The sequence below is a fragment of the Antechinus flavipes genome, chromosome 3 (assembly GCF_016432865.1).
Source record: "Antechinus flavipes isolate AdamAnt ecotype Samford, QLD, Australia chromosome 3, AdamAnt_v2, whole genome shotgun sequence".
NCBI classification, from domain to species: Eukaryota; Metazoa; Chordata; class Mammalia; order Dasyuromorphia; family Dasyuridae; genus Antechinus; species Antechinus flavipes.
The window spans coordinates 537,792,084-537,819,308 of NC_067400.1; the positions used below are offsets into that span (position 1 = coordinate 537,792,084).

Consider the following 27,225-nt stretch of genomic DNA (forward strand, 5'->3'; position numbering starts at 1 on the left):
TATCATAGTGCCAGACACATAGTAGACACTATATAATTGCTTATTCCTTTCTTTTCCTTGCCCTATCTTTATCTCTAGCTCTATCCCTCTCTTAACAAAACTAACTAAATGGATCAAATAGTATAGTGTTAAGTAGACATAGCCACCATTGTTTTCTCCTGTTTTTACAAACAAACACAACTGAATTGTTGAACACTCATTTCAGTGACTTGATCAATAGAGACTATTTCTGCAATAAAGATTACTTAAAAAAAATTATAGCCAAATTTAAAATAACTACCCAGAACAGACAGTATGAATGAATGTGTTGGGTTCTAAATTAAACAGAAGGTCTAGATCAAGCTGGATTGGTTTTAAGAAATTGAAAATCTTGTTTAATGATCCAAATTTTCTCCCAGAACTAAAAATCTATTCTTTTTTTAATACTTATAATATATTAGCATTGCTATATAACTGTAAGACATTGAACACAATGTTCCTTGGAATTTCAAAAACAGACATCACACAAAGATTAATGAAGAGCATGTGATGGATTTGAACAGCCTGCCACATTTAATAATCAGGAAGTTTGAAGAACAAAATTAAAATATATCATCAGAAAATGGATTGCTCACATGATATAAATGAAGTATTATAAGTAGATACCCCAAGTATTTCACCAATATCTGTATAATACTAAAATAAAGTGATGAACAGATTAGAGAAGTAGGGCAATGATATGATCAATTTTTACTTTAAGAAAATCACTCCAGTAGCTGAATGGAGGCTGGATTGGAGTAGGGAGAGATTTGAGATAGGCTGACCAACCAACAGGTTTTTACAATAGTCTGTATCTTAGATTTCTTTTTTGCTCCCCCCCCTTTTTTTTTAAATCTCATAGAATTAATCTCATAGAATTGTGAGAGTTTTAAGGGCTCTGGTCTTCTAGTATCTCCTGAAGATGAGGAAACTAAGGTTCAAAAAAGAGAAGTGGCTGGCCCCAATAGAAGGGGGACTAGAAATAAGTTCCATTTTTCAATTTTCACTCCTATGTTCCACTACACATGCCTAAAAAAGGAATCTGACAATTAAGAAAGAAAATGTGTCATTAGTCTAGGCAATTTCTTTTCATTAAAATCATAATGAACTACACTTAATAGTTTCATATATAATATTATTTTTTCAGTTCTGCTTTGTATACAGAAATAAACATTTTTATCTGTGTTAAATTTAGTATTTAAAAAAATTTAAAAACTAAGGGAATTACACTTTGAAATGGATGTCCTCATAGAGTATGGAAAATATGTATAAAAATGTCCATAGAAGTTACAATATAAATACATTAAGTGTATAGAAATAAATAAAGTGTATTCTGCATGAGCAAGATTTTTGAACATTCAGTAATTTCTTCAATACAATAAATTATACCTTAGTGTGCATAAAAGCCTAATGGGCTTTTGCTAAGTGGTTTGCCTCTTACCCAGGAGAAATTCAGGCAGTAGAATATGAGGTTCAGGACATTTTTCTCTTGGCTTAATTCAGATTGTTTGCTGCCATATGGGGTCTTTTTTTTTTTTTTTTTGGTACAGGCTGTCCACCCACTCCCACCCTCCCCATCCAAACTTTCATCTGTCATAAGAATTGCATTTATTATGTTGACTCCAAAATGCAGAACTGGGATTAATGAATGGGTACAATTTGACAAAAACAGACCTTCAATTAACATTTGAAAAAAAAAAGCCTTCATAACAATTAAAGCCTCATCAAAGTAGATTGGATTGCCTCATGAGATAGTGAGAAATCTTCCAATGGAAAATAAATAACCTTCTTGTGTAGAAGGGATATTTCATGATGGGGAGATTTCCATTTAAGATACAGATGGTTCTAGATGGTCTCTTGAGTCCCTTCCACTGTTCTTTGCTGGCCCTAGAGTCAAAAGGACCTGAGTTTAAATATGGCCCTAGATACTTACTAGTTGCGTGACGATGGATATATATATAATTCCTAGCACACAGATTTTGTTTAGCCACTCAACACTGATTATCTTTTATAAATATATATTTTCTCTAAATAGATAGCAAGAACAAACATACATTCCCTCCCCTTCTCTCCCCAGATCTCAATGATACAATTTCCCTGTGCCTCTTGTGGAGGAAACTGGCACTGATCATTTCGGACTTGAATTTAGTAAGACTAATACTATGTAGGAACTAGATCATACCATTAGACTCATTAAATTCAAGTCCAAAATTAGTAGTGCCAATTTCTGCTGAGCTGGAGACTTTTATTGGAATCCTGGACCCATATTTCTTATGTCTTTGCAACTGAAGTTTCTATAACATCTGTCTTGGATTCCTGGACTCCAAAATCCCCATTAGCTCATACTCCTGGGCTAAATCAAAAACTTAGATTGGAAAAGAACAATCAAAAAGACCAAAGACCTAGTCCTTTTTCTTTGGTCCATGTGGCCTGGGAGTGAATCAGGGAGGTAACATAATACTTAGGTCCCTTCTCTCCTACCACATGATCTCACCAGCTGACAGTGAAGAAGTAACTTTAACCCCTAGACACAAATGCAGCAAAAACAAACGAACAAAAAAACATTGCAAATGCTGAATCAGATAATTAAAATACTGATAGTTCCAGTTACACCTCTAGTAGAGAAAAGGCTTTAATTAGATTAATGCATCATGCACATGTAAGTTCTAGTCCTCCAGTCTCTAAAAAGTAGTCCTTTACTATGTAGGTAATATCATTTTAGATGGTCAAAACCCCATTAATGTGAAAAATGGTTCATTTGGACTTGTACTTCATTCCAATCAATAATAATCAGTTCGGTCATGAATAGTATTCATTTAATCAGTCATCTAATAGTACAAGAACAACCACTTATTCAGTGGAGATAACCCTTTTCTTGCCTATTTTGTGACTACCCATACAAATGCATCAATTTTGGCTTTCTCGAGAGCTGAAATTAAGGCCTACCAACCAATAAGATTTTATAATTTACCATGGTTCTTTTGCATGGTTGGGTATCAAATCCTATAAAAATAATACAATATGGAAAAGAGATATCTCGGATCATGAGGAAACTCTGAGGTCCACTTCATTAGAGAGAGGCATGGACCTTTTGACAAAATTTCATTGGAACTTGGAGATTTCCCCCAGTGCTTGTTTTTATTTATTTGTTTTGTTCCAGAATGGACAATTTTGAATCCCACATTATATAGGCATGAAAAAAGACTTGCACTCAAAGTATTGAGTTAAGAGAGAGAATGTCAAATCCAGAGAAAAGCTAATAGTCCAGTTTGTCTACAATGAAGAAAATATAAAGAACAGAGGAGTGAAATATGATTGTAGGATAATTTAGAAAGAGAATTATAAGATTCTTAAAGGCCAAACTATTTTATCTTAAAGGCAAAAAGTAACTATTAAGATTTTCAAGTAGAATAATATGAACATAGGTAGATCTGTGTTTTAGGAAAAGAATATTGACAATTCCAAAGAATAAATTGGAAAGGAAAGGGAAAAGGTGAAAGAGAGGGAAAGAGAAAGAGGTAGAGAGAGAATAAGAGAGAGAGAGAGATTCAATTTTATGTGTATATTCATATGCAATTTTTAAAGTATTATATAAATGAAACTATTCCTACTTCTACCATTACTACTACTGCTTCTGCGGCTGCTGCTACTACTACTTCTCACCAATATTTCAAGAGCTGGAATTTCTTTGGCTTAATATAAGCAATCATCTCTCAATTATTCAGATAACATAATATCCATGTCTTAACAGATAGTTCATGAATTTATGAAAAAAAAATCACCTGTTAGTCAAACTTAAAAACTAGCTTTTCAGAACTTAGATTGGTAGAATATTAGATATGAGACAATCACTGAACCCACCTTTCCAGTTTAGTATAACCATCAATTTACACTCAATTTGATTCAGCTTTGGGGATCCAGGTTCACCTTCATACCGTGATGTGAGTTTAAAAGGAAAGTTTAGTTCTCTTTACTTCACTTAAGAGAGATGGATTAAATTAATCTTAAAAACAATCCATCAAAGCATTCTATTCTTCCTCAAATAATTAACAACATATTTTTATTTTGTTTCATTTTCTTCTACTGAGTTAGGAAGATAAATAACTATAGGATATTAAAAGTAATGAGTACTGTTATTCATACATCTAATTAAGCTACTGTCGGTTTGGATATATATTTTAGAAAGATTTCATATTTAAAAAAAAAAGATTTCATATTTTAAAAGAGAAAAAGGATTATATAATGCTTCTCAAATATTGGTACACATCTCATTTAATTGGCACAGCAAACATATTCTTTTAATTTTAATGTATACATTCTTATTCATATTTTAAAGATGAAGAAAATGAGGTTCAAAGAAGGGGGAAATTTACCATGACTACATAATTAATAAGTGGTGGAACTTAGAATTCTAAAGAAGTTTTTTTTTTTTAATTTCGTGTTCATTTTTTTTAAAAAGAAGTCCATGTCAGATGTCATAGACCCAATTTTCTACTTTAATCACTTTCTTTTACTATACAAACAAATGTAACCATTTGGTAGCAGTAAAAGTAAGCTGCCTAAGATTCCACTGTTTTGAAAAAATGTACTTTTCTTTTTAAGAATTTCAAATAGAGTCTCAGTTCATAGAGCTGATAATAACAATATGAGTCGGAAGGATTTATGAACAGAAAATATCAGAGCTATAAGGGCCATTAATACACACACTATAAGAACAAGAAGGAAACAGAACACACAATGCAATAACCAGGTGAAATCTAAGAGGTAATCTAAGTGATTTCCTCCTCTCTGTTTCTCTACCATCCTCCCTCAAAACACACACACACACACACACACACACACACACACACACACACACATTTTATAGACCATAAAACAGGCAAAGGGAGAGTCAAGGTCATAAATCAAGTTAGTGACAGAGTTTGATAATCCTATCTCTGCCCTTTATGTTAATTGTTCAGATAAATCTTTTAATCAAAAGGTATTTTGTGTAGGTTATCTGTAGCAGATTAGAAGAATACAACACTCAGCAGTCCTTATGTAATGCAACAGAAGAAGGCCCTCTGCTCCGTAACCCTGGAAACCATGATCGAGGGAGGACTCCAAGAATTCCCACTTCAGCTGATGTAGAATCTTGCCTAAGCCTAACTCAATATGAAGCCGGTTCCATGGATCGAGCTGCTAATTTCAGCTTTAGAAATACACTGGAAGGTAATTCATTTCTGTTCATGTGTATAGTTGTATTTTAGATTCTGAAGTTGACTGGATCAACTAAGTACCAGGACCAACAGATCAGGCTCCCAGAAAGCAGCTGGCTACATTTGTCTTTAGAGTTTTTAGAAGTAACCTGAAAGTTTGGGGATAATGTCTAGTACTATAGCTTACAATTTCTCACCACTGTATAGTCCTTATTCATTAACAATTAATATCAGCCAATTTTTATAACTTTTTGGTTACAAATATTTGCTGAGATAATGTAGAATATAGAAGATACCTTCAAATCAGAGGTGTACTCTTCCAGAAGCACAAATAGAGCTCAGAACAAAGTAGACTTGAGTTTGGTGAACTAATAAGGAAGGTGAGTGGCAACTCCAGGAAATTCTTTTACTAGAAGTACATCCCCACCCAGCCTCCTTCTTGGAAGACTCATGAAGTCTCCATAGATATATGCTACATTTCCACAAAGTACCTTGTAGAATTACAGTTGCCTTTTCTCATCGTATCTAGTCTTTCTTTGGTTTCTCATGAAAGCACTGCCACTACTTAGATGTCCTTGTGATAACTAAAAAAAAAAAAGGTAATATTTAAAGAAAAATTAATTCCAATACTATGCAAACTATTTGGAAAAATAGGGAAAGAAGGAATCTTAACAAATTCTTTTTATGACACTCATATGGTGCTGATACCTAAACAGGTGGGATTAATATAAAAAAAAAAAGAAAATTATAGACCAATTATCCTAATGAATATTGAGCAAACATCTTACATAGAATATTTGCAAAGAGATTACAGCAAGTTATCACCAGAATAATACACCATGACAAGGTAGGATATATACCAAGAATGCAGAGCTGGTTCAATATTAGGAAAACTATTAGCATACTTGACTATATCAATAACCAAACTAACAAAAATCAGATGATTATCTCAATAGATGCAGAAAAAGTGTTTGACAAAATTCAACATTCTTATTAAAAACACCAGAGAATATAGGACTAAATGGAGTTTTCCTTAAAATGATCAGTAGCATTCATTTAAAATCATCAACAAGTATTCTATGTAATGGAGATAAACTAAAATCATTCCCAGTAAGATAAAGGGTGAAACAAGGTTGCTATCTATCACCATGACTATGTTTTAAAAATATTAGCTTTAGTAATGAGAAGAAAAATATTAAAGGAATTAGAATAGGTAATGAGGAAGCCAAATCATCACTCTTTGCAGATGACAACATGGTTTACTTAGAGAATCCTAGAGAATTGGCTAAAAACAAAAAGAAATAATTCACAACTTTACAGAATTCAAAATAAATCTACATAAATCATCAGCATTTCTATATGCTACCAACAAATCAGTAGCAAGAGATACAAAGAGAAATTCCATTTAAAAATACTGTAGATTGTTATGGGCCAGAACTCTGAAACAAAGATGCTTACAAAGTGTTAAGTCAGTAGAATTAATGAGACAGTGGTTATCTGTAAGGTCTGGGTTAGCCCCCTAGAGGCCTCAGAATCAGCTAGAGTCAGAATAAGCAAAAATCCTTGGTCTTTAGGAGGAGAAGTGAAGAGGATTGACAATACTACTACAAGCTCTCCACAACCTCCCTTCTCTTTGTCCACCTCCAAAGTGACTCTGGCTTGTCTCACTCCACCCCCTAATCCCTTCTTACAATTCTCTTAACCCCAAGCATTGAGCTAGTATTAACTATGAGAAGAGAAATTTCAAACATGCTAATAGAGTTATTGTCCAATATATAATTAGCCTTAAGTGTTTGGTTGTTTGATTCAAGTGCCCCTATTCAGAGTTTCAACCTTTTACAGTTATCTAATTTAGCATGGTGCTTACTACTTTTCTAGTTCAGTCCATGTACCTAATATTTAATATAGTTCCACAAGATTCACACCTATGATAATGGAATATAATATAACAGCTAGCAAGGACTGGAGGAGATTCATTCCATCTTCATTCAGATTCCTGATAGCTCTTCTGAGGGACAAAGAGGTTAGGAGAGAGAGGCAGAGACAGATTCATTTGATCCTCCACCTTTGTGGTGGCTGGAGGTTGAAGCATAAACCCTTGGACTCAGACTCACTTCATCTCATATCACCATGGTGGCCTATCCTCCTGCATTCTCTCCACTGAAACCAAGTCCCCTCTGAAGGCCACGGGAGACACCAGGTGAAGGAGACAATAAAGACTTTTGGACTTTAACACCTGGCTATTCTTGTGATGATTAATGTACTGAAAGGAAGACCTCCAGAAAACCCAAATAAGGACATTACAATAGATGATATAAAATATTTGGGAGTCTATCTGCCAAGACAAAAATCAGGAATTATATCAACACAATTGCAAAACACTTCCCACACAAATAAAGTCAGGTCTAATGAATTGGAAGAATATCAAGTGCTCATGGTTTGGTCATGCTAATACAATAAAAATGACAATACTATTTATATTAATCTACTTATTCAGTGACATACCAAACTCCCAAGAAATTATTTTACAGAGCTAGAAAAAATAACAAAGTTCATCTAGAAGAACAAAAACTCAATAATTTTAAAGTAATTAATGAAAAAAATGCAAATAAATGTGGCCTAGCTGTACAAGACTTGAAACCATATTATAAATCAGCAGTCATCAAAACCTTTTGGAATTGTCTAAGAAATAGAGTACTCCATCAGCAGAACAGGTTAAGTTCACAAAACACAACAGTCAATGACTATAGTAATCTAGTGTCTGATAAGCCCAAAGACCCAAACTTCTGGGATGAGAACTCACTATTTGATAAAAACTGCCAGAAAAATTAGAAATTACTATGGCAGAAACTAGGCATTGACTCACACCTAACACCATATACCAAAATAAGGTCAAAATGGGTTCATGATTTAGACATAACTAGTGATATTATAAGCAAAGTAGAAGAATAAAAGATAATCTACTTCTCAGATCTGTGGAGAAGAAATGAATTGGTGGCCAAAGAAGAAGTAAAGTACATTAGGAAATGCAAAATAGATAATGTTTATTATATTAAGTAAAAAAAGTTTTGTACAAACAAAACCAATGTAGACAAGATTAGAAGAGAGTCAGTAAAGTGGGAAAACAATTTTCACATCCAGAGGTTCTGATAAAAGCCTCATTTCTAAAATGCATAGAGAGTTTATTCAAATTTATAAGAATACAAGCCATCTAGAAACTGGAAATTGAATGGATGCCCATCAATTGGAGAATGGCTGGGTAAATTGTGGTATATGAATGTTATGGAATATTATTGTTCTGTAAGAAATGATCAGCAGGATGAATACAGAGAGGTTTGGAGAGACTTACATGAACTGATGCTAAGTGAAATGAGCAGAACCAGGCAGTCATTATACACTTCAACAATGATACTGTATGAGGATGTATTCTGACAGAAGTGGATTTCTTTGACAAAGAGACCTAACTCAGTTTCAATTGATAAATGATGGACAGAAGCAACTACACCCAAAGAAAGAACACTGGGAAATGAATGTAAACTGTTTGCATTTTTGTTTTTCTTCCCGGTTATTTTTACCTTCTGAATCCAGTTCTCCCTGTGCAACAAGAGAACTGTTCTGTTCTGCAAACATATGTTGTATCTAGGATATACTGCAACATATTTAACATATATAGGATTGCTTAACATCTAGGAGAGGGGGTGGAGGGAGGGGAAAAATCGGAACAGAAGCGAGTGCAGGGGATAATGTAAAAAAATTACCCTGGCATAGGTTCTGTCAATAAAAAGTTATTATAAAAAAAAGAAAAGAATACAAGCCATCTTCCAATTGATAAATGGTCAAAGGATATGAATAGACAATTTTCAGATGATGAAATTTAAACTATCTATACTTACATGAAAAAATGCTCTAAATTACGATTGATTAGAGAAATGTACATTAACACAACTCTGAGGTACCACCTCACACCTCTCAAATTGACTAAGATGACAGGAAAAGATAAAGATGAATGTTGGAGGGAGTGTGAGAAAATTGGGACACTAATTCACTATTGGAGGAATTGTGAATCAATACAACCATCCTGAGAGTAATCTGGAACTATGCCTAAGGAGCTATCAAACTGTGCATACCCTGTGATCCAGCAGTGTCTTTACTGGGCCTGTATCCCAAAGAGATCTTAAAGGAGGGGAAGGGACCCACATGTGCACAAATGGTTGTAGCAGTTCTTTTTGTAGTGGCAAATAACTGAAAACTGAGTAGATGCCCATCAGTTGGAGATTGGCTAAACAAGTTATGGTATATGAATGTTATGGAATATTATTGTTCTATAAGAAATGATCGGAGGATGATTTCAGAAAGATCTAGAAAAATTTACATGAACTGATGCTAAGTAAAGTGAGTAGAACCAAGAGAAAACTGTACATAGCAATGAGATTATGTGATGATCAATTCTAATGGATGTGATTCTTTTCAGTACTGAAATTATTCATGCCACTTCCAATAGTCTTGTGATGGAGAAAGCCATCTGCAAGCAAAGAGAGGACTGTGAGAACTGAGTGTGGATCAGAATATAGTATTTTCACTTTCTGTTATTATTTGCTTGCATTTAGTTTGTTTCTCATTTTTTTCTTTTCTAATATGATTCTTCTACTGCAGCATGATACGTATAGAAGAACTGCACATGTTCAATATATATTGGATTACTTGCTGTCTAGAGAAGTGGGTAGAGGGAAGAGGAGAAAAAATTTGGAACAAGATTTTGTAAGGGTGAATGTGGAAAACTATCTTTGCATATGTTTTGAAAATTTAAAAAAAGCTTTAAAAATAATTAGACAGCTAACTCCTGTAATTGCTTAAGATTCACAAAGTTATCCTCTATTGAAGAGGACAGGATTTACGTGGGGTCAGGTTTTGGTAGACAGAAGATTTTGTCTCTCCAAAAGTAATTCCCTCCCAGGGGCTGGCCTGGAATGGCTAGTGTGGTACCCAAATGCTGGCTTCTAATTGCTTTGCTATTTTATATAATACCCAGTATTGTACTTGTGTATACATACACATATACATAATATACACACATACACATATGCATAACACACACATATATGTATATGTATATACACATGTGTTCATGCATATACACATATATCCCAAGTCTCTTTAACCAGTCTCAATACATTTATCATATAGGTCATTCCTTCCAAATTGATCAACAAATTTCCTCACTTAGTTTAATGTTCTCGAAAGAATGTGTAATTCCACTTAATAAAGAATATAGATTCTTATTTGGTCATTTGGAATGAGGGTGATTAATTGACTGAGTTATCATCACCTCACTTTGTCTGAAATGTTTTACACATTTCTTCTTTACAAATTATTTTTTGCAGTTTTGTGTTTTTAAGTTAATTCTCCTTTCCAGTGGGCCTTGGGAATGTATTAGGCATGTTTTTTTTTAATCCAAAAAACTTTTATCAAGGACCTAAACAATAATCAAAGCACATAAGTATTTGAGAAACAATGGAAAAATGGTCAAGTCATCTCTCTTGGGGAGTCCATAAAGTAGTGAGGATATATGGCTTGAACACTGATAAACATGATTAAAGGTAAAATAACATAAAAGAAACAAGCTACTCTAAGAAAACTTTGAAGTAGGGGCAAATACTCTCTATTGAAGGAGTAAACAAAAGCTTCAAGAAGAAGATTATGTTTGTGTTGAACCTTGAAGAAAATGAGTATTGTGATTAATGAATGAAGAAAAGAGGAACCTGACTATATAGGAAATAGTTATTATACTAGTTTCCCTTGCCAAGAGCACACAACTTCACAGTGTAGTAGAATGGGAAAAATGTGTTCTTATCCTTATTGTAATTATTTATTTAATCTTAGTTATTAATGAGAATGTCAATGTATACATAAAGAACAAGGGCATTTGTTTTTATAAACTGAAAAAAGAAGACTGGAGCTTCTAAACTTTCTTATACAGAAAAAAATATCAAAATTGGCTTTGTAAGAAGATTGATCAGCAAACGTTTTCATTAAAATAATAATAATAAACCCCTTCTACCTTCATCCTTCCCTATTTGTCATTATTAGAGAGTCACTCCTTTGGTGTTTAAATGATCCTTCATCAAAATGAAAATAAACCTGGTAAAAGTAGCATATTTACTGATAGATTACTAGTTGCTTTGAAATGGCTTAATTTTTATTTCATTTGATAAATATTTATCAGATACCCATTATGTTCTAGCCATTAATGCCAGATATAAAGCCTAGAGAAAAATGAGGTTTAGTTTTTGCTTTCTATATTCCTAGGCCCTTTTCCCCTTTTATTACCAAACTTCTCAAATTAATAATAAATACTTCTTAATAGCATATCTACTTCTCTCCTGAATATCTCTCCTGGATATTTTCAATAACCTCAAAACCACCATGTTTAAAACTAAATTTAATTTTCCTCCTAAATCTTCTGATTTCCTTACTGATGTCAATTAAATAACTATTACATTATCACTATGGTCTAAGAATCAAAATCATTTGCAATACTTTTCTCTTGGTAACAAACATTTAAGCAATTACTAAAAGCTTTCAGCTCTCTTTACATTTCTATCTATTTCCATACTACTCTCTTTTTCAAGGTTTAGTTCAAATGTGACTCCTCTTTGAAGTTTTCCTAAATCTTTCTATTTGGAAGTAATTCTTCCATCATCTAATATCATAGCATTTTTAGGCTCTTTTATGCCATTATTATAATGGGACATTCATTGTGAGACATGAGTCTCTTATATGTCTAAAATTTCCTAGATGATAAACACCTTCAGGCTAGGGAATATTTTAAAAATATTTTTGTACCATGTAGTAAACATTTAGTAAATGTTAAAAAATGTTTAACAGATATTTTCCCTTAGCAAGCAGTATAATATTAAGCATTATGACATAGGACAGGTTATGTTTGAGGGGATGAGTGGGACACCAGGAAGAGAAAGAAGAAAATAGGAAATAGCAAGATCATACTGGGAAGTGAAGGGGCAGCCTTGCTGTGAGGGATCTGTAACACCTGAGAGAGAACAAATACTTGTGTGAATATATGCCAGATATCATAGAATCTTGGAGTTGAAAGAAATCATGCTGGTTTGTTTTCATTTTTCTCAGAAACAATTTTATATATTTATAATATTAGCAGCTAGGTAGCTCAATAGATTTAATGTCAGACCTAGAAATAGAAAGACCTCAATTCGAATCCAGTTTTAAACACTTACAAAGTCTGTGACTCTTTGCAAGACATTTAATTTTTGTGAAACTCCCAGAAGATTTTTGTGAGAATCAAATGAGGTAATATTTGAGGAAATACTTTACTATCATTATCTTCATCATCATCATCATTATTTTAACATATTTATCAATAGTTAGTAATCATTTATCCGAATACTTGTCATCCTTCTTCTCCCTTGAAATATAAATTCCTTGCATTCTGGAGCTATTTTCATTTTTGGTTTTCTGTCCCAAATGACCTAGCAAAGAAGGGCCAACATATTTTGGTTTATTAAAAAATGTGGATTGAATTGGATTGAATTGAATAATAGCTAATCAAGGACTTGGAGAAGTTGGATGATTCAGTGGATAGAGTGCTAGGCCAGGAATCAGAAAGATTCATCTTCCTGAATTCAAATCTGGCCTGAGTTGTGTGTTGTTTTTTGTTAAATTTGTTAGTTGTTAGTGTGACTTTGGGCAAATCACTTCATCCTGTTTACTTTGGTTTCCTCATCTACAAAATGAGCTGGAGAAGGAAATGGTGAACCACTGTAGCATCTTTGCCAAGAAAATCCCAGAAAGAGTCACAGAATTAGATCTGACCAAAAACAACTAAATGACCACCTGCATTTATTTAAAGCAGGAAGTCTCTACATCTACATTTCTAATAATAAAAATGATACAATCTTACTGAACAGTAATTCTGTTACTTACTTTATACATGAAAAATATGGGAAGGAATCTATTAAGAAATCTGGGAGTGTGGGAATGATACTCAGCATCTAGTGTTTATAGTTGCCAATAGTCAACCATAGCCCCAGAACATCTTTTGATATCAGCTTCCCAATGACAGACAGAAATTTTTAAAAGGCTCATGTCACCCCAAACAATTACAATTACAATAAAGTATGAACAGTGTGGTCTTGCTAGGATTATAAAATCTTATTTGGTCTTATTACAGTAGAACTCTGTGCATTCTGAGTTTCTTAATAAGTCTTAATAAGCTCGTAATACAGTTTTACCAAATATTGAGGATATATGGAATATATTGGTTCAAGGCATAGATAGGTTGATATATCTAAATATCACACCAGGTAGCTGCTATGCTGATTATTAATCAATGGAAAACATTGACTCTGAGTTCTTGAACCTATCAAGAAAGTATCCAATCTTGAAAATGGTTCTGAAGTTCCAACCCTTCGAAATCCAAAATAATGATCTAAAGAAATAGTGAACTTCAAAGTGACCCACCCTGTACAGTGTCCTACTTTTTGCATTATGCTGTTTGCAGTTCTTAAAACAACAAAAACAACAACAAAAAAAAGCAGTTTTTTTCTTTTTCTGAATGCAATTGTAAAGTGACTCCTTACAACTTTCAGAGGGAGATGTGGTAAAATGGAAATAATTCTGTGTTATGAGCCAGAACTTGAAACAAGGTGTTAACTCACTAGAGTTGATAGAAACAATGCTTAGGTAATTGGTTCTCACATTAGAGCTCACACCTTTAAGAGAGTTTACACATTAGAGCTCACACATTAGAGTTAACAAATCTGGGAGATTCACAAATTACACCTCCCATAATCCCACTCTTGGAGGAGGAGTCAACCTTTGAGTTTACACCTCTAAAAGAGCATAAAAGGAGCTGAAAGTTGAAGAGATTGAAAGCCAGAAGTCAGTCAGTTGAGCAGATTGACAAACTAGAGACTGCAGTCGGGCAGAACTGGGATTTGGACAAGGAGAGGCTGAGGCTGGCAGAGGCAGAAGCTGGAAGAGCTAAAAGACAACCTGCAAGAACTCTTGGAACCAAGGAAGGAGATAGGCCTCTGAGAAAACTAACTGGACTATTTTGGAAGAGACAATAAAAGACTGTACTTTAATCCCTGGCTGCATTTGAGGTGATTATTATTCTGAACCGAAACTTAAGGCTGCCTCCAAAAAACCTCCCTAAGAAACCTCCCAGGGAATGATTATATATTAGACAAGAACACCACAATTCTGGATTTGGATTTAGAAGTAAAATTTTGGCTCTTCATTTACTAGGAAATATCATTCTTTCTTAATAAGAATAGGTCTCTCAATGCCTTCAAAATTGTGTCATATACAGCACAGATCTCCTTTGTGAATATTTGGTTTCTCACAGTTTTCCTTGTCTTCTTTGTTTTTCATAGAGGCATTTTTGCTTCTTTATACATCTTATCACACATAACAGTTGTATCAGAGTCTAAATGTAGTAATGGCATTCTACTTGGTAATAGTTATAAAAATCATGAGATCTTTGGAGATTATTATTATTATTATTATTGCTATTTCTCATCTCTTGCTTTACGTCTAGTTTTATCCTTCAAGCTTTGTGTTTAGATAAATCTCTTATCCATTTTTCTGGAAACTTGTGTTTCCCTCCAATGTTTCTCATTGTTTTATGAAGTGATATTGCCCATAATTTTCCACTTAAAATTTAATGGGAAAAAAAGTTTATGCTCAAAACTAAAATTTTCCTTGTCATTCACATCTCTCTCTGCTTCACTAGGAAATCAATTATTTCCTGGCTGAGGCAATTTCAAGATTCATTTGCAAAAGTCACCATCTTAAAGTAATTAATTTACATTAGTTAAACTTTAAAGAATGTCAATGGGCTGTGTCAATGTCTTGTATTTAGTTCTCTCCATATCCCCCTTCTCTCTCTGCCTCGCTGTGTCTGTCTCTGTCTCTCTCCATCTCTCTCTTTAGCTTTTGTCTCCTTCTGACTCTGTCTTTCTCAGTTTTTGTCTCTGTCTCTCTCTCTATCTCTCTTTCTCTCTCTGTCTCTTTTTCTCTCTTTCTCTTTGTGTCTCTATCTGTCCCTGTCTCTGTTTGTCTCTCTCTCCCTCTCCCTCTCAACTCTCTCCTTCTCTCTCTCTTTCTCCCTCTCTCTCTCCTTCCCTCCCTCCCTGTCTCTTTCCCTCTACTTTCCTCCTCGCTCTCGCTCTCTCATCTCTCTTTCTTTCTCTCTCATCTCTCTTTCTCATCTTTCTCGCTCATCTGTCTCTGTCTCTGTCTCTCTCTGTCTCTCCATCATCATCATCATCATCATCACCATGATTGTTTAAATGTTCAAGATTAAAACTGCTGAAACTAGGTTCATTAATCATTGAGCAAAAATCACAAATTTATAGTGCCAACTTATAAGTTAATATTTGTAGGTGAACTAAAAATTACTATTTCTAGAATTACTCTTTTCTCCCTTTCTACCATTCTGGCACTTACATTAAAGAAATGGAATAAGACTCATTAGACTGAAGTCCACTTTGTATTTGTCTTTTTAAAGTAGATATTTACAGACAGACTGCTATCTTATAATGTCTTACCTATCTTGTACTTTTGAATCCCATGCTTTAAGCCAAATGTACTCTTACATTTATCCACAGTATAAATTTCATGCTGTTCAATTTTACACAATCCTAATCAAATTGGATTCTGAATCATTAATAAATCAACTATTCAATCAATAAACATTCATTAAGCACTTACTATGTAAGGAACACTGTACAAAGTGTTGAGATAGAAATAAAAACTAATCAAAAATATCTAATTGTAGTGAGTTTGCATTATAGTGGAAGAGATAATGCATAATACATATGTCAGTATATATAGAATTAAAATCAAGAAAATAAATCTAAAGTACTTAGATACAAAATAATTTGGGAGGATATTAAAAGTTAGGAAGCATTAGCAAAGGTTTTATTCAGAAATATATGTTTGAGCTGCATCTTGAAAAAGAAAAAGTTTTTATGAAACAGAGATGAGAAAGGAATGAATTTTAGACATGGAAGGAGCTGTGAACACAATCTCTGTGAAGGCACAAAGATATAAGATATATTTTATGTGAAAAACAGGGAGGAAAATAGTTTGCATTATATAGTTTGGGACAGGGAATAATATATAATGAGCATGGAAATATAAGTTGAGAAAAGAACTAAACAAGGAAATTTATATTTTATCCTATAGATAATAGGAAGAAAAGGGAATTACTTTTTTTTTGTAGCCACATATATTTTATTTATATACACACATATACATAAACACAAACACAAGGATTACATAATATATAGCCATATATGTTATATTTACACACAGACATACACATATACACAAGGATTATATTTTGTTGTTTATATAACCACATATATAATTTACACATATATACATACATGTAAATATATCCATGAGGGATTATATATGTTTGTATATACAGCCACATATATTATATTTACACTTACAGACAAAATGGGCATTGATGAAGCATATATATCATATGTATATATACACACATACATACATATATATACATATATTTGTGTATAGCTATGCATATATTCTAAATATACTTTTTCATCCCCATATTCCAGTCTTGTGCCTTGACGCAGAAGGTCTTTTAGATCACTATATGGTTGAATGCGTCCCATTGCACTAAATAGATAAGAAAAGAATATAAACTATACATAAGACCCTCCAAAAGTTTTTATTTTAAAAATATTATGGAAAGGTAAAAGGTTGTTTATGCTAAAAGGGAATTACTGAATAGGAAAGTTAGATTGATGCCTAATGAATATCACTTTGGCAGAAGTACCTAGGTGGGGGAAGAGAAAAAGAGAGAGAGAGAGAGAGAGAGAGAGAGAGAGAGAGAGAGAGAGAGAGAGAGAGAGAGAGAGAAAGAGAGAGAGAGAGAAAGAGAGAGAGAGAGAGAGAGAGAGAGAGAGAGAGAGAGAGAGAGAGAGGAGAAGGAGGAAGAGGAGAAGAAAGAGAAGGAAGAGAAGGAAGAGGAGGAGAAGGAGGAGGAGAAGGGAGGGAGGGAAAGAAGAGGGAAGGAAGGAGGAAGGAGAGAGGGAGGGAGAGAGAGAGTTTCAAACTCTACCCAGCTCTGTAACATCCTTGGACAGATGATTATATACTTTTATTTTAAACAGTTCCATTGAAAAGGAACTTACTACTCCATAAGACACTCTATTCCACTACTGGATAACTATTGAAAATCCTTCCTTTTTTAAAGAGGAAATCTGTTTCTAACCTCTAAATTTCTACCCATTGCTTTTCTACTCACAATCAAAAGAAGAATACGTGTGTGTGTGTGTATTTGTCTTCCTTGTTACTAAAATATTTAAAGGCAGTTAACTTGTCATTTCTGTTTTCTTTTTTTTTTTCTATGCTAAATCATCCTCAATTCCTTCAGTCAATCATCATGCTCCATGATCTTCAGATAGAGCATTCGCTTCCTTAGGAGAGTAGGCTAGCCAGTACTCTGACAATGATTTGATTCTTTGAAGTCTTCTGATGAAAGCAATGCACTAGTGCTTAATAGAATGTTCAAAATGGAATTTGATTAGAAAACTCATATACAACTAAGAGATGAGATAAATACATAGATAGATGGATAAAGGTTTAGATTTTAATTCAACATAACCTGCCACAAAAATCAAGATTGTGATTTTGTGGATCAGGAAGAGGGCATGTAAAACAATTTAAACAAAAATTGTACTCAAGTACTGAAGGTACAGATTATATAACATTTAAAAAAAAAAAACCACAACTAATTCTGATGACTATATGGCCAAATAAATTCCTAGTCAATTTGTTTTCTAAACCTTAGTGTCACATGCAAGCCATTTTAATATATTACATGGCTACTGCGAGATTTCCAGTTAAGATCTGATAATTACCTGCTGAAGAAGGGACATGTTTTACCATTATATAGGGCATTTTAATTTGCATAATCACAGATTTTTTTTAAAATAAGAGCAATATTACTGAAATGTCTTATTGGGGAACACCCCATTGTTTTCTTTTGTCTCACATTCCTCAAAGAAAAAGTTTGTAACTAGATTATTCTAGAATTTTCAATGATTCTCAGACCATTCAGTGAGACATATTAATATTGAGATATATAGGAAAAAATTTACACACATACAAACACACACACACAGAGATACACACACACACACACACACACACACACACACACACTGGAACACAGGATATACTTTCTTTTCTTGATACACCCATGCATTCTACTTTATTTATTATATTACTTGGCATTTCCAAACATTTTTTTCTTAATTATGACTGCTTCTGCACAAAGGGGCTAGGAGAGGTGAGAGAAAGTAGTCTAAATTAATGATTTATTTCCCCTTTCCCCACAAGGGACAGAAGAGACATAGAATAAGGTGTTTTTTTCCTTGCTTTAGGGTTTTTGCTTGTTTGTTTTCTTTCTGGTCAAGATAAAAGAGAGATAGGTATATTGTTAAGCATTGGGAAAGGAACAAGTATATAGGATTTGAAAATAAGTGAGAAAATAATGATGACAGAAGGGACAATCTGTTCAAGGAGATTGAATGCAATACAGTTGCTTATGCACGAAGAAGGTTTCTCCTTGAAAAGCAGAAAGACCATTTCTTTACATGAGACAGGGATGAAGAAGGAAATAGTGACAGAAAGCATCTAGATAACATGTCATGAGAAAAGGGGAAGAAAAGAAAGCTCAAGTAAATGTCCACAGTTATTTCTATATGTATAGTCATATATTCTATATGTCTATATTTCTATATGAAAGGTTCTTTGCTTAGAGGATGAGGAAAGAGAAATATGGAAGCTTTTAGGAGGGATTAGAATCACTGTGAAGAGTAGGATAGTGAGTTGATAAGGAATGTATAGAAAAATTACACAGCAGTGAGGGTTGAGCAACAATCTGAGGTTGTATAGCATAAATTTGTAGTAGAACATTTGTGTGCTTTTCTATACCTTTATCCAGCATCATGTGTATAGAGGTAAAGATAGCAGATGATAGAAATAATGTGAGACTGAAGCTTGACAGAGTGCAATTGGTGATGTAAGAAGAGGGCCAGGGACTAAAACAGGACAATGCTTAGTTGAACTATTTCACCAAGAAGTTAAGATGATGAAAGAGAATGACTAGTGCAACAATTAGTGCCTAACAGTGTTAGTGTTAGTGCCTAACAGAAAATGGATGAGGTTAATGGAATGGAGATGGTGAAATGAATAAAAAGTAAAGTTTGGTAAGGACAGGTTAAAAAGTGAAGTAGAAAATTAACTGAATATGGTCAAATAAGGGGATTTCAGAATTCTTGAATATAGAGATAGCGTACTTGTTGATAATGGCAAGATTAAGGGAGTAATCATCTTTGTGTGTGACTGAAGTGAGGTAGAAGAATAAATCCTGAAAACTGAGTAGGCTGAGGAATTGAATTATTAGGATACTTGGACAAGAGTCAAGATATATGTTTAAGTTTTCTCATACAAGGGGCAAGAATTGGGCAGGAGGGAAAAAAAATAAGTTAATTACTGATTCCTTTGTGATCCAAAAGCCTATAAACTATAGTTACAATTATTTTAATTGAGTGAATTTCATGAGACAGGGAGATATAATATGCTATGTGAGGAAAAGCAATTGCCAATAAAGGAAAAAAAGCAAGGTTTCATGGAAGATATTTAAACTGAATTTTACAGTTTGATTCAGCTATTTTTAATTAGGTATTTCTGTAAAGTGTAAAGTCTTTCAAAGTGTCCTACAGATATTATTACATTTGAGCATGTGATATAGTTTCTACTGGTATTATCTTTATTTCTTATGATGTAGTTTTACTGGTATTGTTATCTTTGTTTCCTGTGATGTAGTTTCTATTGGTGTTGTTATCTTTGTTTTACAGACAAGAATTCTTCAATTCAAAAAGTTTAAATTGTCTACATCATAGTAGTATGAATTGGAAGTAAAATTTGAACCCAGTACTTCCTGTCTACTTAAAAGAAACACATTGCAGTCATGATTCCACATGGCATCACATATGATACATATGTTTATACATATACATATGTTTATAAACATAAGTTTATAAAAAACTTAAATCAATCAACAGTTATTTAAGAAGTACCAAATGCCAGACATTATTCTAGGTTTTGGGAACACAACTATAAAAATAAAATAGTTCCTCATTATAAAAGCTCATATTGTAATGGGAAAAACAAGCATCTATATAAGTAAATGCAGAGTAAATATAAAGAGAATATAAAAGTAATTAAATACAAGATGGCTTTGGAGGAAGATCAATAGTATTTAAGGAAATCAGAAAATACTTCATATGCAAGCAGAGCATTCTTAGCGCATACAGGTCTGATCAGGCACAGTTAGACACTTGATTCTAACAGTGATGCCATTTTGGTCCTCTTTGAGAATGAAGATCACCAACCATGTTAATTTGAAAATGAAACAGAAAAAAAAATTGTACTATCCTAGTAACAGTAGAAAGCCAATAGAATTGACTGAGATATTGTTGAATATATTTGTGAATTTTAAAAGGAGGTACCATAGTTCTTTATTAAGGATGAGAGATATTTGACACTACACTAAGTGCTACAAGGCACCCCTAAGACATAAAAAGACAAATAAGAAGCAATGCTGTAGGTTGGGTGGGTGACACCCTAGTGAGGATATATAGAAATATATGAACAAAAATAGCATGGGATCAGCAGACATGGGGAAAAAATGTTATATAGGTATTCTCACCAATAAGATTTTGGAATCATTGAAATATCAAAATATTTAAATAATGAGTAAGATTTCAGCAGAATGAGGCAGAAAAAGATATTGTAATCACAAGGAATATTGTAGGCAAAAGTGTTCAATGACAAATTAGAAAGCAAAACACTCTAAGAACACAAGGTTCTTTTCTCTGTGATTCTCTATTAATGAAAAGAAAAGATGAGAGTTGAGGGAAGTTTTCTACATTAGAGTTCCGAATTTGACAAGAGAAAACCAGCATTTTTACTTTATTTTTCATGTTTTTTCCCCTTTTGAGCTGTTTCTTCTTTTTTAACTGTGTCTAATATAGAAAAGTGCTTTATATAATTGCACATATATAACCTATACCAAATTGCCTGTCATTTTAGGAGAAGAAGACAGAGGGAGAGAGAAAAATTGTAACTCAAAATCTTATAAAAAAATGATTGCTAATATTTAACATATATTGTACTACCTGCCATCTAGGGGAGAGGGTGGGGGGAAAGAGGAGAAAATTTGGAACAGAAAGTTTTTGCAAGGGTCAGTGTTGAAAAATTACCCATGCAGTGAAGCAAGGTTGCCCACTATCACCATTATTATTCAATATTGTATTAGAAACACTAGCTTCTGCAATAAGAGTTGAGAAAGAGATTAAAGGAATTAGAGTAGGCAATGAGGAAACCAAACTATCACTCTTTGCAGATGATATGATGGTATACCTAGAGAACCCCAGAGATTCTACTAAAAAACTATTAGAAATAATTCATAACTTTAGCAAAGTTGCAGGATACAAAATAAATCCCCATAAATCCTCAGCATTTTTATACATCACCAACAAAAATCCGAACAGCAAGAGATACAAAAAGAAATTCCATTCAAAATACCTGTCGACAGCATAAAATATTTGGGAATCTATCTACCAAAGGAAAGTCAGGAATTATATGAGCAAAATTACATAAAAACTTTCCACACAAATAAAGTCAGATTTAAATAATTGGAAAAATATTAAGTACTTTTGGATAGGCTGAGTGAATATAATAAAGATGACAATACTCCCTAAACTAATCTATTTATTTAGTGCTATACCAATCAGACTTCCAAGAAAATATTTTAATGATCTAGAAAAAAATAACAACAAAATTCATATGGAACAATAAAAGGTCGAGAATCTCAAGGGAACTAATGAAAAAAAAAATCAAATGAAGGTGGCCTAGCTTTACCTGATCTAAAACTATATTATAAAGCAGCAGTCACCAAAACCATTTGGTATTGGCTAAGAAATAGATTAGTTGATCAGTGGAATAGGTTAGGCTCACAAGACAGAATAGTCAACTATAGCAATCTAGTGTTTGACAAACCCAAAGATCCTAACTTTTGGGATAAGAATTCATTATTTGACAAAAACTGCTGGGATAACTGGAAATTAGTATGGCAGAAATTAGGCATGGACCCACACTTAACACCGTATACCAAGATAAGATCAAAATGGGTCCATGATTTAGGCATAAAGAATGAGATTATAAATAAATTAGAGGAACATAGTATAGTTTATCTCTCAGACTTGTGGAGGAGGAAGAAATTTGTGACCAAAGATGAACTAGAGACCATTACTGATCACAAAATAGGAAATTTTGATTATATCAAATTAAAAAGCCTTTGTACAAACAAAACTAATGCAGACAAGATTAGAAGGGAAGCAACAAAGTGGGAAAACATCTTCACAGTTACAGGTTCTGATAAAGGCCTCATTTCCAAAATATATAGAGAACTGACTCAAATTTATAAGAAATCAAGCCATTCTCCAATTGATAAATGGTCAAAGGATATGAACAGACCATTTTCAGATGATGAAATTGAAACTATTACCACTCATATGAATGAGTGTTCCAAATCACTATTGATCAGAGAAATGCAAATTAAGACAACTCTGAGATACCACTACACACCTGTCAGATTGGCTAAGATGACAGGAAAAATAATCATGACTGTTGGAGAGGATGTGGGAAAACTGGGATACTGATGCATTGTTGGTGGAGTTGTGAACGAATCCAAGCCCAACTTTTTGGGCATAATTCCAGATTGCTCTCCAGAATCCAAGCATTCTGGAGAGCAATCTGGAATTATGCCCAAAAAGTTATCAAACTGTGCACACCCTTTGATTCAGCAGTGTTACTACTGGGCTATATCCCAAAGAAATACTAAAGAAGGGAAAGGGACCTGTATGTGCCAAAATGTTAGTGGCAGCCCTGTTTATAGTGGCTAGAGACTAAAAAATGAATGGATGCCCATCAATTGGAGAATGGTTGGGTAAATTGTGGTATATAAAGGTTATGGAATATTATTGTTCTGTAAGAAATGACCAGCAGGATGAATACAGAGAAGCTTGGAGAGACTTACATGAACTGATGCTAAGTGAAATGAGCAGAACCAGATCATTATATACTTCAACAAAGATACTGTATGAGGATGTATTCTGATGGAAGTGGATTTCTTTGACAAAGAGAGCTAACTCAGTTTCAATTGATAAATGATGGACAGAAGCAGCTACACCCACAGAAAGAATACTGGGAAATGAATGTAAACTGTTTACATTTTTTGTTGGAATGTGATTACTTATGCATATACAGGATTTATCTTTGAAAAAGAGATGGACTACTTCTTCATGTCAGACCTCTGTCTATAAGAAGTATGTAAAGAGTAGAGTCACAGGTTTCTTGAGGATGTGAAATGAAGAGAAGGAAAAAAGAGGGAGCTTTTGGTGAATGGCCTTACTCCCCCCCACCAACAAAAAATATAAAGCAATAAAACATTTCAGTATTCAGGAAAATAAAAAGAGTCTGAAGTTGAATTGGTTCACCAAGAAGTATTAATAATTTTTTTTAAACGCACTTTCTTATATGTGGCTAGGTTGAAATGAAAAAGTGAATCATATGAAATTATTAAGTTGAAAATTTGTAAATGTTTGAGGGAGTATCAATATGTATTTTGAAATCCCCTAAGAAAAGAGCATGAATTCAAGAACAAAGTAACACTGTGAACCAGCCAATTTACTTATTGAGGAAAGAAGGGAAATGTCCTAGGGGTTGTTATACAAGATTTTTTATTGGATAGTAGATGTGAATTGACTGAACTTAAAGGAGGAGGGTTTTCTGAATGATGATGGTAAAGGGAGAGCCTACAAGTGAGTATAAGGAATAGGAGCATTCTGATTCTCCCAACCTTGATGGATGAGTCAAGGGAAATTAGTGAAAGTGAAGCTGATATTGGAGGAGCCTATGTCTTCAGAAGAGAACCAAATGTCACTGAGATTTAGAAGATAAAAAAAAATTGGAAAGGAAAAGAATAAAAATGAAGACAACTTTGTTACCTATAGGGCAGACATTGTAGAGAGCACAGTAGAAGGAATAGGTAATTTTAGAATGGGGCATTAGGTCGTTGAGTTCAATAGAATCAGAATAGAGAATCCCCAGAGAGTTCAGAGGGAAAAAAGCCTTTACATTTCCCTTTGAATATGAGGGACTATATGTCTTTCTCCCTTCCTTCATTGTAAATAGTATCTAACAACTTATCCACAAAGAACCTTGCTACACAGCAATGGTATCAAACTCAAATAGAAATGGGGGCCACTTAACCATAATCAAGGATCCCTGCAAACTGCAGGTTGATTTAGAAAACCATATATTAACTTTTTTTATTTTGTATTTTATTTTCATGTAATTTCTTAAGTATTTCCCAATTACATTTTAATCTGGTTTGAGTATGAGACATTTGACACTTTTGCAATAAAACGTTTTGAGAGTTTATGTTCAAGGTGATTCAGGACACAATTGATGGAGCAGAGACATGTCTAGGTAGGCACAGATATAGAAAGTCAGTCACTATAGAGAAGAAATAGTTTCAAAGAATGAAACTGCTGGAAGAAGAAAAAAGATTTGTACTCAAGAGAAAAAGTTAGCCCTGATAATTGCTGATCAGTCATGTGCATCACTCTGTAACCCTATTTGGAGTTTTCTTGGTATAAATTCTGGAGTGGTTTGAATTTCCTTCTCCAGTTCATTTTAAAGATGAAGAAACTGAAGTAACCAGGGGTAAGTGTTGTGCAAGGTCATGCACTGATATTTGAGGCCAGATTTAAACTCAGATTGCCTTGATTCCAGGTCCAGTGTTCTATTCACTATACTATCTAGCTGTCCATCTCAATAGCATTGCAATAAGGATCATCATCAATCATCTTAACCTTTTTCTTGCCATTGCACTTCAGAAAAGGCTCAGACTGGTAATTTTGCACAGCTTTACTCCACCATTTTCAATTTACTTAGAAGTCAAGATGCTACCCTCATAATGTCACTGGTCCACTTTTGAGAATGAAGGATAAACAACTGTCCTGATAATAGCAAATCAAGCTAAGTAGAATTTTGCACAAAAAAAAGCAAACATTACTATCCTCTGCATTCCTTTGTCAGTCTCACTATCCTTTTATTTTAATTTTGCACCCCTAGATACAATTTGTACAAGATTGGACTACTGTTTTAGAGGATAATAGATTTGTAACTACTCCTTTTTATTATATAAATCTGGTAAATACTTTTACATTTAGCTCATTGTGTCTACTAGGTTTTTTCCAAAGAGATGAATACCCATGTAAACTTCTAAATAATAGCCACAAACTACCTTGCAGAACCCAAAATATGAGCCACCATCTAATTATCCATCTTGCAAGTGTAAGCACCAAGTATAAATTAAGGAATTGCTACAGAGAGGGTACCATCTGCATGTGCATTTGTATGTATGTATACACATTTCCATATAAATATATATGTTTATATCTATATTTATATATGTATATATACAGCTAGTATTTGCCTTAATCAAACTGAGAATTGAAAACCTTAGCTTAAAAAGGTCAAGATTTCCCACTGCATCCAGGGCCATCTCCAGTTGTCCTGATCTATATTTGGCCATTAGATCCAGATAGCTCTGGAGGGGAAAGTGAGACAAATGACCTAGCACAACCCTCTGTCACTTAAATATAATTTGAATTGCATGTCATAGCATCACTTCTTTGATGTCATGGTCTTCTTTGAGAATGAAAGACAAAGAACAACAATATAATTCTAAGATTGTAAGGCACTTTGCATATTATTATCTAGCAAATCCATGAAGTAGGTGCTATTATTTCCAGTTTATGTATGTTATATAATATACACACATACATAGATATATATATATATATACATACATATATATACATATGTCTATATGTTTATATAGAAACTTGTTTTGCATTAAATTTTGAAACTACAACTGAATTATTTTATGCAATTAAAAAGTGAAAAAGTAGTTTTATATAAGAAATTGGAATTCATTCAAAATATTTAATGATCTTAAATACCACCAAAAAAAATGTAATAATGAAGAAAAACAATCCAAAGCAGGCATGATTTATAGAACACTAGGTTTAACACTGATAATTAATGTTGATGTTCTAGCAAAAATTTAGTATACCAGATGCAAGATACTAAATGTTCTAAGTGCTGTCAATTCAACCATAAATGAAAATAAGAGTAAAATGCTGCCTGAAGAAGCTTTTAACTTTTAAAACTTTGTGCTTGATTTACTGTTTGCAGGTTATTGAGCTCTCTGTTTCACAGAGTAATTCCCTAGTTCTGTCAGTTGACAGTTCATTGTTACCATGTCTTCCCAAAGCCATATATCTGATCTGAATGTAGGTGGTTTTTATCAAGCCTAAACATTCATAAAACTTTAATGATAATTTTTTCATAAAAGTTTAAAAGTGAGATAAAGTGTGTAATAGAAGACTTCTTTAAGAGAACTTTAAGGCTTGATCTATACATTACAGAAAAATAAAAATCAAGGTGTTTTTGAAAACTAATGGATGTTGGGAAAATAAAGATTTTTGTGAGTTCCTACTGCTCTATGCTCATTGAGGAAGAAATCTCACAATATGGATGTCACAAGATTTCCTGAGCACTCTAGAGTTAAGTGCATCCGAATGAGGCATTTATCCCAGTTGATTTACCAGGACCTCCTTCTTTGACCTCCCCTGGTCTAAGGACAAGTAAAACTATTTCTTATTGTAGCCAGGGGGTGGCAGAAATGCCTTAATCTTTTGACACTTCAAATTATAAAATACAAGAAAAAAAGCTATGTTGAATTCCTTTGGGGAGTCTATGGTGGTAATGAATAGAACTGACTCACGGA

The 27,225-nt window shown here is 33.5% G+C and overlaps 1 protein-coding gene across 1 annotated transcript in view; it reads left to right on the plus strand.

Moving 5' to 3' along the window:
- The window catches only part of TYR (tyrosinase), a 173,786-nt gene that overhangs the window by 18,027 nt on the left and 128,534 nt on the right, over positions 1–27,225 (plus strand). The window contains exon 2 of the mRNA XM_051987301.1: positions 5,013–5,229. Coding sequence (XP_051843261.1) covers positions 5,013–5,229 — 217 coding nt within the window. The remainder of the gene's footprint in view (positions 1–5,012; positions 5,230–27,225) is intronic.